Here is a 14,761-nt window from a genome sequence, read left to right as displayed (position 1 = left end):
GGACCAGCTCACGGAGTCGCACCGCGACTGAAGGACCAGCGCGGAGCTCATCCATAATGCACAAACACCCAGTGGGCTCGAGACTGTCAAGAAYGACATTAGTTTTCAATATGAACAACGGTATTCTGGGAGCTGGATGGTTAAAAATATATATCTTACACTTGTGTCACTATAAATTATTGACTGTAGCTGGAAAAAAGGATTCAGCTCTATTAATAATTTACTTTCTAATCCAAATGGAGATGGAATTTTATGCATCACTTATTACCAGCGCTACAACYGGAAAACCTAACTGCATTTCCCACTATTTGAAGCCAGAATTGGCTTTCCATTTTCAAAATGGTTTCTGAAGTTTGTTCTCTAACTGCAAACATACAGATGAAACCTTCCYGTGAGAAAGAATATGGTCATTCTTGAATATTTAGTAGGCACATTAAGGCTACAGAAATATATCTTTAAAGTAGCATTACAGACACAGCATGACAGTTCTGAAATGAAAGGAACTGCTGCTCTTCATTCAGTCTTACGCAAACAGACACAAATCACACTGCTAGTCAGATTTTCGTTTGAGAAAATAACTACCTGAGTGACATTGATTTAGCAACCAATTGGAAAAGCATCAGATGCAGAGGGGTGAAAGACYGCTTTCCAGTTCTTCGGGCACAACGCAGCCTGCTTTGAACTCCMGAGGACTGAGGTGGTCCAGACTGCAGCAGGGCCAGAAAGTTACAGGATGTGCTGGAACTACAGACAGACGTTTTACAATTGCTCATACAGTGTTTGAAGTGTCGGTTTATTTTTGGTGTTTGTGTTGTGATTACTTCTTTGAGAAGAAAAAAAAAACTGCTACAGAGAAATGTATTTAATACCCACTCTCCAAAAGCCACCTTATGCCCAGAACACTGTTCAAGTCAACATCAGTTTTGGTGTGCATCTGGGAATTAGATGTTTTATAGTACAGATTTATAGAAACTTATTAAAGCCTACCTTTAAAGAAAACTATCCTTGTTTCCATCTGTCAAAACACTGCAAAAGAAATCACCATTACTGTATTCAAACTGCCTGAACGTGGATACTTRAAACAAACTGGGAGAAGGGAGCAATGCACACGCCCGCAGGAACACATCCTGTCTGACTGCCCRCTTCTGGTCAGCGAAACTCCATCCCGCCTGTTATTCAGGACACRGCTGGAAAACAAATTAGTGTGTGCATTCGGTGGCAACCCCGACCYGGAGAGATGAGCTACTGAACCTCCTCTGCATCTTCACTGAAGTGTAAGTAGGCAAAGATTGTCATGGGGAAAAAAACAAGCACCTTGCTTAGAATTCTGATTTATTATTAAATTACATATCAAAGCCTTTTTTAATACATACAGAGAATGCACAATAGGTGAGAACAAAAATGTTACAGATACAATAAAATAAGTTTCAAGAAAAAAAAACAGAAAGTGCAATCAAAAACTAATTATGAGGGGCCGGATGGGGATATTTGGTGAAAAAGAATTTTTGTCTTGACAGAGTGTTGATTCAAACCGCTTTTCTCAGTAGTAGACAGAGCAATAACTGCTTATGCACTTAAGAGTAGAAAGCATCACACTGGTTTCAAATATCCAGTCAACAGGAAAATAYAGGGCAACAAGAGGATTTGCTACCTAGAATGCAGCTCAGCTTTGTCTCAAGTATGTCTTTTATCGTAGTCTCCTGTACTGCACAACCCTGTACTGTTACAAGGAGTTTTGGAATTATTTCCTCCTTTGCAAATCATAGTTATTGTCTCCTTCCTSCTCAGAACACAAGTTWAAAAATAAAAAATAAAAAGGATATGCACCAAGAGATCTTGAGAAGCAAGCTGCTAGATTCAGAAAATTAAAATAATCTTGACTAAACTAGTTACACAGTCAGAAGTGGTGGACCAGCCTTCACTCCCTGTGTAGCAGTTTTGGGGAGCTTGGGGAATGCAGTTCCTCCGAGAACACAGCCCTGGAGGACAAGCTCTCAACTAAATTATCTGCAACTTTCACATCATCTAAAAGTCTACTTCGGCTCTTTCATTTTCAACATTCAGTGAGGAACTGACAACTGACTTTCTTCTCACAGCAATCTTAAGACTTCCCAGAAGTAAGGACTTCTAAAATTACAAACAAAAAAAAAACCCACTAGTTGATTGTTCAGGGTTATGACGCCAGTAGGAATTTAYACCACAACTTGATATCCAACAGCTTCTGACCTCAATTCCGACTCAGAGAAATGTTGTGCTTTCCCAGGAGGGACAACCTCTCAGACAACCAGAACCACCACGCTGGCCGGTCCCAGAGACGTACAGGAYGGCAAAGTCCTTACTCCATCGCTGMTCACTCACACCGGTGCCAGTGGAGTGCTGGGGATAAGCTCTGGCTGCAGGCTGGGAYACAGCCACAGCGACGCTTGCTCCTGACTGCCCGTGCAGAATACCGTCCCCCTGCGCCAGCAACTAARTCTTGAAGGTCAGATAAAAGTATAAATAAAAAATAGTCTAAAAGGAAAAATTMTGAAGTGTTCATTTGAAGGATGGGACCAAAAGGTATCACTGAGATCCCTCACATTCGAATGTTGAGCTAGCAGGTTGTTGGACACCTTTAAAGTAGGTGCTTGTGTACTGGTAAGAATAAAATAGAAATTAAAAAAAAAAAAAAGAGAGATGGGAGCAGGGGGGAAATGATATGCCCTGTTCTTGTGACAGGACACTTCTGAGAGACAGGAGATTTGCAGAAACATTCTGGATTTACTTACTTCATTTCTGTGGCTTAGAGACAATTTTCTTAGCATAATTCTTTTTGGTTGAGGTACAAACCTCCAACACTGGCAGCAACTGCAGAAAGGGGGATTCATTGAATACATTTTTTCCTTAGAGCAAGAGGAACCACCCAGAACTGAAAAACCAAGARAACATATTTAGCAACAGGAGACATACAAACAAGCTGCCAAGAGGAAAATGGTATTTGGAGATTAAATTCTAAAATCCACTGTTTTCATCTTCCAGTCCATTACCTTAACTATAGATTCATGTTATTAGAGACATTCAGAAGAACAAGCAAGTCTTTCCCTTGCCTCTATGCAAGCACATCACTTTAGAGAGAATGCCAAACATTGGCTTCCGGCTACAAGAAGACAATGAATTTTGTATTTTCCAACACAAAACTCTGTTTCAAAACCAACACAAATAAAAAAGAAAAAAAAACACAAARGGGTTGCCAACACTGAAACCATTTCCAATAAAGCTTTATCAGAGATAATTSAGCATTTCTGGTTTTATACTAAAATATATCAGTTCCTCCATAACATGAAAAATCAATTCTGTTTACATATTCATTATCATCTACATATTTTCCATAGCAGCTTTTTTGCACAATAAGATTAAATATATGCACCAAATCAATTAAATCCAGTAAAAAGACTGGTTATAAGATTAAATAAATGAATTTATTTATGATACTGCAGATCTTATATTGCCAACTATACAGCAACCAAATCCTAAACAGAAGCACAACTGCCAATCAGGGTCCTCTGAGGGAAGAAAAAAAAAGATCAGGGGAGAAGAGGTTTGATCTCCCAATACATAGATTAATTAATAAACATCTTTTATCTATCAGTGTTTTTCATGAACCCCTTTAACAAAAACTTTATTTCAAACCAGGAACACTTCCAAATCAACCAGATGACTATCCTTTAAAATAAAAGCCCCATAATTTTATATGCATTAATTTCAAATGCTTTCTAAAACCAAAGACAAGATAACTGATTACACGTCTTTGTAGTCTTTTTAGCACAAAGTTACTATTCTGCAAACAAACCTTCAAGTCCATGCAAGTGTTTTATGTGTGACAGTGTAGTTCTGCACACTACACAGGCACAAGTCACTACTCCTTCCAACAGGGTACTGCACAGACATAAAAAGCAGTCATAAAATTGTGACTGTCCTGCTGGACTGTGTTGCAGAACAGGGACTGTCTCCAGAACCTGGAGARTGTCCAGCAGTTGGGGGTAATGACATACATGGAATGTGCTAGGAGTACTGTAAATTGATTGTGGAGGAAAAAAAAAGTTAATTAAGTTCTTAGAAAGATATTTCACTTTGAATTTACTAGGTTATGATGTGACAGATGGAAAAGAGCAGCTGAAACAGCAAAAAATCTGTAATTTGTGAATCTGCAATATCAAAGCCAYTCCTGAAGTTCATCTTTGTTTAGAGACACAAACGCAACAGGATTCATGTTGTATGTCTGGACAAGAAAAAAAAGTCATTGTCCCCCTCCCCAAGATAAGTGTAAATAAAACTTGTTTGACTATTTAGCCATTCATACATTCAACTTTTTACTTTGAGGAGTTACATCCAAAAATTCTGCACACAGATACATTTACCATCAGGTATAACCATCAGTTTATCCATTTTCAATTGACAGTTTAAGATTATATCCTACTTACAGTGTAAAAATATTAATGCTATTAGAATAACTTTGTCTAAATTACAATATAGACTTTTCAAACTGCTTATCATGTCTTTATAAAGACTTTTATGATGTCAGCCAAAAATCAGAGTATTTACACCCAAAAGATTACTTTTAGGTGAACTCACATTTGGTCACTTTTCAGATGACTGAACACTACGGTAAACAGCTGCTAGAATGCTGTGCTCCCTTTATTATACAGAGGGGGACTTGGCAGTCCCTTTAAAGCCACAAGAAACCTTACAAGTGTTCCTCAGAGGGTTGTTTATTCATATTCTGTGCAAAAAGTGAACCGAATAATCCTTCTTTGAGAAATTTGTGTGAAGCAGTTTTCACAGCACAAGTTATGCAGAAGTGACTATCATCTCAGCCATGAGTTAAAAAGAATTACAGAACATGTATTTAGTAGTAAACCAACCTGACGGCTTAAAGCTGCAATATCCTTCTCATAGGGCAAGTATTCAGTGCTGTGCTTGGCCTTCAGGGAAAGCAGACTTCCCACTTCTCAGCTAACACCAGACCTCCCCATCGTCACTGAGCAAGGAAGCTGTTCTATTGGTACTGAAAAGCGTCACATATTCACTTACCTTGCAGTGAGAAAGGGAATTAAACACAAAAATCACTTATGCAAAATTTAACCAAAGGAAGATGTATGGCAGGGAAGGAGAAATACTGCAGCTTCAACCCCAAACCAGTGTCACAGTCTACCACCGTAAACTCTAGACATCATGCTGACACTCCCAGCCGTGAAGAGCAGGCTGTTTAAAGTCTGTCTCTTCCCCCACTCACTTTTCCTTGACTTAGGGGGGAGGGATGGTGGTGATGAGGTTAGCAGAGTCCATGGGGAACATCCATCAATGAAAAGCATACAGAAGCAATAAGATGGTACAGATGCCAATAATGCCACCCAAGATGAGAGAATCTCGTCGTTTCCGAAGATTGATCCTTTGAATCAGGCTGTTCACTGCAGGAAACCGATCTTGAAGGAATCTGAGTTAAGGTCATACCAGCAGACAGGGTCTTTGTTAATGAGCCCCCAAATTCAGCATGTAGAAGTCAGCAGTACTGCAAGAAAAGCAAAACTACTTCCAAGCTGGAGAAAATAGATGCAATACAAAAGCCTAATGGTGAGCTAGCAGGGTTACAATTTTACTTCACTAACAGAAAGCAAAGGGATAACCAAACAGCTTACAACTCACATTCACACAGAATGCCGTATCTAATCACCAAAACTACCAGTGCCCCAATTACCAGATCCCCAGTACATGGAGCTTATTTATTTTTAATAATTGTGTTTAATTGAGAATGAAAAAATTGGACAGCTATATAAAACATCTGTGGAATTTATTTAGTGGAACTCTATTAATGATGAAGGGAACAATTACAGAGAAAATATGTGCTTTTCATGAATCTGCACTGGTCCCTGCGTATCACACAAGGAAGAAACTGCTGCTATTGTAAAATAAAAAAATCAAACTATCCTTTAAGGTACTAAAATACAATAGGCAACAAGATAATAAGCTTCCAAGCTTCATACCTTTTGACTCAAGAATATTTAAGGCCAAAGTTTATTGAATTTCTTTTGTTCTTGCCAGTTGCTAAGAACTGTAATGAAATTTATGGCTCACCCAGCTACATCTCTTCAGGATGCAATCTGTCTAATCAAATGATACTAATGTTGTTCTTTGGACCTTACGGTAGAAAGGAAGAAGCAAGTGGAAAAACGACAAACATGCGTGACTTGACAATCTAGCATTTTCTTTAGCCAGGAGCACAAAATATGAGACACRTTAACAAACCAAAACCTTAAAAATCTAAAAGACTGACAGACAGGAGGATCTTCAGGTCATGAAAACACTTAGCTGTACAACAACAACAAGCAATCTACGCCAAGCTTCAGCTCTGGGCAGCCTTGAAGGTAAAAAGCAAGTCGAAAGTAAAATGCKATTACACTTTTAAGAGAACAGGCAGCCAGGAATACCTTTAAATGTTCTTGCAGATCGCTATCTGAAAATTAAACAGTGACATATGTAGCATTCAAAGTTGAGTAAAAAGAACCTGTTCACCATGTTTGTCATTAAGATGCTTCAGTCACATTAACAAAGCGAGACTGGGAAAAAAAACGTGCTGTTAATCACTGGTGACAAGGCCGCTGTCAGTGAAACAAAGTGGCACTGCAAAACGTTTTGATCCCCAAATGACAGACTGCAAAACCTTACTACGGCTTTTCTTATGCACTGGCAGCACAATCTTCAGGAAAGGATACTAGCCAAGGTATTCATTTTGCTTTGTATTGATTTCAACATCCCTCTCTGCGAAGTCATATTTTCCTTAGTTGCCATGGCAATGCTGGAGAAGGAAAAAGAGTGGATCAGGTTGCTGGTGCTAAGAATAATCCGCAGCTCGAACAACGGGCAAGCAAGCAGGCAACGCTTCTTCAGAAAGCGATGAATGGGGTGAAGCAGTATGAATGGAACCACATTTTTCCATGAATCTCCATCCATTACTCTTAAATGATTTCTCTTTTATATAAACATTAACTGAAAAAAAGCAATTTCTTGAAGTAGGCATGTTTCTGGCATTTACATTCCCCTCCTTCCCCCAATCAAAAAATAYGACATTACAGAGAAACCTAAAGGCAATCTTTGGGCATACGTCTAAATTCAGAAATTTATTTAATCACAGAGGAGCCTTTCACAGGCGTACGACGCAGCTCACGGAGCTCTACACACAAGCTTTCTGAACAATCAAGTCTGGACATACAATCACTAAGGCTTTAAAGAGCTGTCAACACAAGAAACTGTTGGAATCTGCTTGATTCAGGATCAGTACCATCCTCTGATTCCAGACAAGTTTTGCATTCTCCTCCATWAACCTCCCAGCAAGCCCAGTCTGACTGCTTTCCACAAGCTGGAGCTGAGGCAGCTGTTGTATAACRTCAAATGGTCATGACAAACGGTACCTCCATCACAGCACAGAAAAAATAAATTTTTAAACACTGGTCCTAATTAAGAATGTCATCTATGGCTGTGCAAATTTTACACACTGCTTCTTTAGTAATACATGGTCTAGCTGTATGTAATTTATCCAAATGTAAGAATGCAATATAGGTGAATATAAAATATTTTCTTTTCAAATTTAATAYATTCTGGATATTGGAAAAAACAGCTGTGCTCTTAATATCATATTTAAATGAAGATTTTAAAGAATTCCTGTGTTGACAAAAATTTTGAGACTATAGTTTTTTTTTTTTTCTTCCCCCCCACCTTACATTTCTCTTCAGCACATAGAAAACAGGTATAAAAGAGAAGTTGAAAGGGCAGGCTACCACTTATAGCCCAAGCTAACATTTTATTTAGCTACTTTGAAAGCAATAGTTTTGTCAAGATAAGCTGTACAGTGATTTACATCTAGGAAAAAAAAAAGTTTAGGCTTTTCAGACATGGTGCTTAAGAAGGAATGGTTTGACAAACACTATTCTCCTTGACTGGCATGCATTGAAAGAACAAACAAGTTAGGACATATAGGGGAAATCCTTTTAAGGACTAAAATTAAAACAAAAAACAAAAAAAAAGGTAAAAATTAGATTAATAGAGAAATAAAAAACAGCATCATTGCCAAGCCCTGCTCTACACGAGAGTACAGAGAGAAGCATGTAACAGAGGCATCAACTGAAGTTCTCAACAGGGGAAAAACAGCTGTATACAAATACAGAAAAGCAGTTACAAGCTAAGCCGGAAAAAAGGGCTGCAAAATTAGAACAATACATGCATCAAATAGTATCATATGCGAGAAGACACAGTATTTGACAGATTATATACATTTTCAACTCAGCACACAGGTTTTATTCTTTACTTTTCTAAAAAAGCAACAACTCCACAARAACATAGATTTGCTATTGAGAAAAGCACTAGGAGAATTTTGAATTACTGGATAATGAGTTAGAAAGATTAGAAAGTTTCCGCAGCTGCACACAGGAAAGCCTGGTCAGTCATTACAGCTTCTTATTTTACACTTCCACCTTGATCTGATACGTGTCCAGGTGATATCTGAATACAGCATCTYTCAAATCACTCCTGAATTAAGCGACATGTTTTCATAAGATGCATCCAATGACCCATTAAAGAATCCGTTAAAGTGAAAACACAAGATGATTGCCAGGACATAAAGTGTTGCTGAGACACCTCCAAAATGCCTTTGGAAATAATTATTAGAGATTACCACGGAATGCAGAGTTCCTCCCTTAACATCTGATGAGCAAACTGTCCACATCATATAAAAAGGCATGATTCAATTTTTTAGTTTTACAGATTACAAGCTTGGAACCTTCTTCATTTATTTTACTTTGTATTTTGAAAACTGTATCTCAATGGGATAAGTTTTATTGAAGTGCTCTTAGGAAAAACTTGTGGGGATTGCCATTTTGACTAGTATATTGCCTTGTAACAAAATGTCATCACAACACTCAAAATAAGAATTGAAYTAGCTTCGAGCTACCATCAAGAGTCAAAATTCAAATACAAAGTACTTTTCTTGATTATTCAAAACATGAGCTGGCTTACCTTTATCTTTGTAAACCTGAGACTGCTAAATTTAAGCACCGCTAAAAATAAAAAACAGCTTTTGGGAAATAGTCCCCTAAATTGGTCTTATAAAGTCTCAAATATTGTGGCTTCCTCATATCTTTCCTTACATACTTTTAGTTTCAATCCCATCTCTCACACATGCTCATGAACTTACTGCTACCATTTCCTCAGTGCCTGATGCTTTTTAATGATTCAAATTCTTCCCTTTCACATTATTGGCCCCATTTAGTTATTCTGACGCAGTAATCTCCCTAGATCAAGAATACCGTTTATTTACATTTCAAAAACTCTACTCAACAYGACAGAAGAATTAAATGCTTTTTAGTTACCAGAATCTATTTTCTAACTGTGGAAGATCCCGCATTACTAAAACATTCAAGCAGTCTAACWCAGAAAACCCCGCTGTTAAGAGCGCTCTACTTTTCTCCAGCATAATAATAATACCTTGGCACGGCACTCGAAGATGAACCGATAATGGATATTGATCTGTTCTCCCAAACTCCTCACTCCATAGGAAAAAAAAAATAGTTCCTCATTTGTTTTTGCCTACTAATTACCAATGATGATTCGTTTCTGCTAGTTCATGTTCCAAGAGTTAAAAAAGTAAAATAAATAAATAAATAGATAACCTCTCTGACCCAATTACTTAAAACATATCTTCATGCCACTGCACTTCCAGTGTTAATCTCCATTCAGCAATGAAAATTTAAGAAAAAGAAAGATAAAGAAATTTTGATTMTACAATAAATTGAGCTTTCATTATTAGGTTCTCCTTCTGATTTAATTTATATGCAAGTGTGTACACAGACAACCTTTCCTCCTCTAGTTCTACATTACAAACTACATGGCAGTCAGGACTTCCAGTTTATCYGCATGCACAAAAGTGTTTATGAACTGTTAGTAATTCCACTAGAATTAGTGCTCAGAAAGTGTAAGAAATTCCAAATCCCAACTGTCTGCATATTTTGCTTTCTATCCTGTGATAAAAAAAAAAAAACGCTTACGTGTAATTCTGACTATTTGCATTAGTGATATGAGGTTCCAAGATGACCCCAATTTAACATTTTATTCAGAAAACAGCATGAACTATTCTCAGTGCAGCACTGAATTAACTACTGTGAGCGTAAACCAAGTTCCTATAAAAGCCAATGGTATTCTGCCCTCTCTATTTAATACTAAAGCACTGCTCCAGCACAGCATGAACGATCGCTGCACGACTGGAGCAATCTCATCTGGGTAGGTCTCAGGTCCCGGCCACTAAGAGTCATCCATCTCTTCTTCCATTTAGCAGGTGCACTCCAACGTTGTGTGCTGTGAAGCATTTCTCCTCCAAATTTCTGTGAGGTTTCAAGTTTATCCTTAAATGTTTGACAGTGCTGTGGGCGAGCAGCCAAATTTTTCTTCAAAAATAAAACTGATACTTGTAAAGTTTGCATTTTTCACTAGCATGAAAAATATGTATAGAGAAATAACCATTTCTAGCCATCACTGAAGTCAAATTAATCTAGCATTCACAGCTACACATTTAACGCTGCTTTATCTAGACAAATATTTAAGCTTTTTAGTATTTTTACCCCACATAGCAGCCTTACATATACAGTATATTATCAAGTAAAACACATCAAAAAGTTAACTCCTTGCTTGATCCTTTGAGATGGCTCAGTCAAATCAACATTGATGAAGAATTAAAATAAAACTCTAAAAGAACAAGACAAGTTTTAAAAATCAGATAACTCATGTACTACTGGAATTTCTGCCTCATTCTGTACTCCATGAATCATATTTGCTCACTCATTTCATTTAAATTTATGACAACATCTGTGAGTAAGAGACAGGCTCTATGACTCTGCATAAAAACGCAAGCTGTAGTTTTCAATTTGTACTTATTCTGATTAGATGACTTTTTGCATACATACGTGTGTGTACGTGTGTATACATATAAACATGTTTGTATATAGTCCTTCAAATTACTTTGAAGATTATTTTGTCTTTTGAGAAAACTTAAGATGAAAAGAAAAGGAACATTGCCCCAGAAATGCAAGTGATTTTGCCACGATTCTCTGGCAGGGCTCCTCGGAAACAGCTAAGACTCAAAATTATATTTGGCATAGTTGAGATTTAATGCAAGTGAAATTTTCCCTTTTATTTAATCTGAATTGTTACCTAATGAAATCCCCCCAATATATATTGATTTAAAAAAATATATATTAAATCTTGCCTTTTGGTCTGCCTTCTCAGTGTCAAAGCTCCTCTCCATAGGTTGCTGGTCACCACAATCACCTCCTCCTCCTGCTCTCCTGCTGGAGTACTCTGCGGTACTGAACCTAGAAGCTGCGCTCAACAGTACAACTCTCCTACCACTGGAGTGGGCTAGCGCAAACTCTTAATTAAAAAAAGTGACCAAGGATCACTGGCAAAGCAGGGAACTCCTGGCTTTCTCTACTACTAAGGCTGTGAGACATAGAACTAGAGCTACAGTGTCCAGAGAGCTGCTTCCAGCATTTCTCTCTAGAACCAGGAGCAGAGCATCCTTCAGCATTTATTATTATTATTATTAATACACAAAAGCAGCAACAGAGGGTTGTTTGGCACAATGGCCTGAATCAGGCATCAGAAACAGTATTACAATAAAATCATGAGAGCTGGTCACATTGTACATGCAAAGCTTCAAAAAAATTTGCAAAATAAAAGCTGTTGGAAAACAAAAAGTAAATCATTTGCTATTTTGAGAAAGTGATAATCTTTGAAAATGAAAACCTGAGAACACTAAACACATGAAGCAAAAATTTATGCTTATATTTAAATATGTCCAAGGCAAGTGAGCTCTGTTCCAGAAGAACTGCAGTACAAAGTATCACATCCCACTCTTTTCTGGGAAGAAATATGCTGCAGTAAGAATCCATGTCATATAATTCATTTAAAAATTGATTAAATGTTTAGTACTAACAAAACATCTGGAATGACAGCCCTGCCCATCAGTTAGTTACTGAACTGTTGCACCTTACATATCCATAAATCCTCTTGTAAGAATGTTTGCTCTTGCAGAAGAATCATATACAGAAAAAGTCGGTCTCTGTACTTCAGTTCTCCTCTTCGCTAAAGAAGGTTTCAGCAAGGCTTTCGTAAGTAGTGCTAACTGTAGAGGCACTGGGAAGGGGCTCACCTGCACACAGCTTGTCAGCAAAAGCCTCTGCAATCACAGAATAACACTTTCCAGTGTTTATAATGGCTGTTTAAAAATAACRCTTAAAAATAAATAAATAGAGATCCAAATTCCTGAATTGCACCCAAATAATATGAGTAATGAACTATAGCAGATGTAACCCTTGAAGACAGAATAATACTAGTAACCATCTTATGCTAATTATATCTCACTTCACTCTAGGAATCTATATTAGAACAGCTTCCCCATCCACAATTCCATCTTTTATTTTGTTATCAATAGATAAGACTAATTAAAAGTTGGACAAAAATCTATCTSGGAAATACACTTAAAAAGCAACAGAGTAATTTACCATCAATTAATAACTTACCCAAATGCTTTCAATTACTGAATATGACAAAGAAAGSAGTAAAACAAAATTCACCCTGGCTTTGGCAGAGACCAAATTGAATTAAGATGATATCAAGTGATATAAATTAAACTATATGCCCTGATAAATGCTTATATCTACCAAACAAACCTCCTCCTACAGAATGAAACACAGAACCTTTTTGGCAATGGCTACAATAAGGAGTTCATTCACTACAGTTAGTAAATGGTGCAATAAGGWGCGCAGAAATTGAGCCTCCTAACATCAAAGTTCAACTGTTAACAACAGGAATATTTTCAYTAACCAGCACCAAGGAACTCAGGACTGCGTCACGTTGTAGAACTAGTGCACGTGAAGCAGTCGCTATATAGGTAGTCAGTCGGTAGTCAACGGGACCACAACTCACGTAAATGTAACTCAAAGCAGTTTTAAACTAGCTGGGACACCTGCTGATGACAAAGTGGCTGTGACACTACGGAGCTTCTGAGTAGGCTCCAAACTGATTCAGGAAACTGGGTGAATATTCAGGGAGCCGGCCTGTTCTGAGCTCCAGTTTGCTACGGCTGCATCCCCTAGCTCAGGTAAATCTACATGTATATTCGCTTATTAAGCACAAAGATAGTCCTACCTTCTCAGATGACACATAATCAACAGGGTAGATGAAAAGCGCACATGATAAAATATTAGTCATTTTGMAGGTTATTAAACTTAAAAATAAATCATCAGAGCTTTTTAATGCTCCAGTTACTAAAGTAGCAGCAAAGAAGATATTCAGCAAATGTTGAGTCAAGTGTTTTCAYGAGACAGAAAAACAGGACTAGAAGTATGGCAATGGAGGACAGGATTTTTTATGAGAAAGATGAGAACTCAAAGTAAAACAATCATTTACRATAACTCTGCTAGGCTTGGCCAGTATTTTCACGTGTTCATGAGGCTAACCGTGGTAAGATTATATCAACATTTTCAGGCATTATTTTACTGAATGCTTTTTTGTCACTGTTCATCAGTATGCTTTAACACATTTTTCCACTGTGTTAATCAYGCAGAGCCCACTATGTACTTAAGACAGCCAGCCCTTAATGGACATAGAGCCTTACTTCACCTCTAATTATTTCTCTTGATCACTTATGCCAGGACATGCATTATCTAAAATCAAATCTTGCTTTCATTTTTAAAAACAATAATCTAAAATTTTAAACCATTAAGTTGGGCACTCTGAATTACAGTTTGCAGACTCCCAGAGTCCAATGGAAGATTGGGAAGGGCACACATGACAGAAGTAATTTATGATGCTATGATTCAACATTAAAGTTTCTAGATCAGTTTGAGAAGGCAGCACTCAAGTATTTCAACCAYGCAAAACCAGAAGATAGGTAACTATACCATGGTCATTACCACTCAAACCGTTAAGTCCTTACCTGTATCAGCTGCACACTAGGGTGCTGAAGGTGCTCTAGGGTTACAGAGTATCATGCTATGCAAGAGTGTCATTATGAGAAGAAACAGCTTGACTCTTGGASTTGACAGCTCAAACTGACAGAGCTCCGCTCTGCCCAACCATTCTTTTGTTTTTATAGAGGCTATTTGCATTTGAAAAGAAACCTAAAGTTTCTAAATTAGGGTGAGTATAATGTTTAACCAATCCCATTATGTTAACATTGAATAGCAAGAAAAAAAAAGAAAAGTCACACTTCATTTTATTTGTAATACTGCCTACRAGCTGTAAACAATACCATTATTGTATAAACAAGATATCTGATAGTTTTGGATACAGCTCAGTGTAAACACTAATTGTACAGAAAATAACAGAAGTTAGTAAACTCATTCCTACCTTATTGTCTCTTCTATCAACCGATCTGAGCTGAAAACCAAAAGAAAAAACTGCAGTTAAAAAAAGGAACAAGCACTGAATAGTTTAGATCATTGAATCAATGCGGACCATAATACAATCTTTATCAAATTTGCACACTATCATTTTTCACTACAACACAGATTTGGAAGATATAATGAGAGTCTTTAGATGCATATAAAAATCAGCGAGAGCAGCATTTCCCAAGTGTAAACAAGAGCAGATGCTCAGGAGAACACATAAAGGACTATGGAGACAAAAAAAAAAAAAAAAAAAAAAAAATTCAAATGAACCGCTCATTCTCAGGAAA

General features: G+C 37.3%; 1 protein-coding gene across 1 annotated transcript in view; it reads right to left on the bottom strand.

The window, feature by feature from the left end:
• Positions 1–1,315: 1,315 nt before the first annotated feature.
• Positions 1,316–14,761, bottom strand: part of GOSR1 (golgi SNAP receptor complex member 1) — a gene marked incomplete at its 5' end in the record, with an annotated part of 33,120 nt that continues 19,674 nt past the window's right edge. Inside the window, 3 exons of the mRNA XM_085301240.1 lie at positions 1,316–5,462; positions 6,750–6,832; positions 14,434–14,463. Coding sequence (XP_085157366.1) covers positions 5,338–5,462; positions 6,750–6,832; positions 14,434–14,463 — 238 coding nt within the window. The remainder of the gene's footprint in view (positions 5,463–6,749; positions 6,833–14,433; positions 14,464–14,761) is intronic.

The sequence above is a fragment of the Rhea americana genome, unplaced genomic scaffold (genome assembly GCF_003343005.1).
Source record: "Rhea americana isolate MKP2758 unplaced genomic scaffold, rheAme1 scaffold_175, whole genome shotgun sequence".
Taxonomy (NCBI): domain Eukaryota; kingdom Metazoa; phylum Chordata; class Aves; order Rheiformes; family Rheidae; genus Rhea; species Rhea americana.
This window is presented reverse-complemented; position numbering and strand designations above follow the sequence as displayed.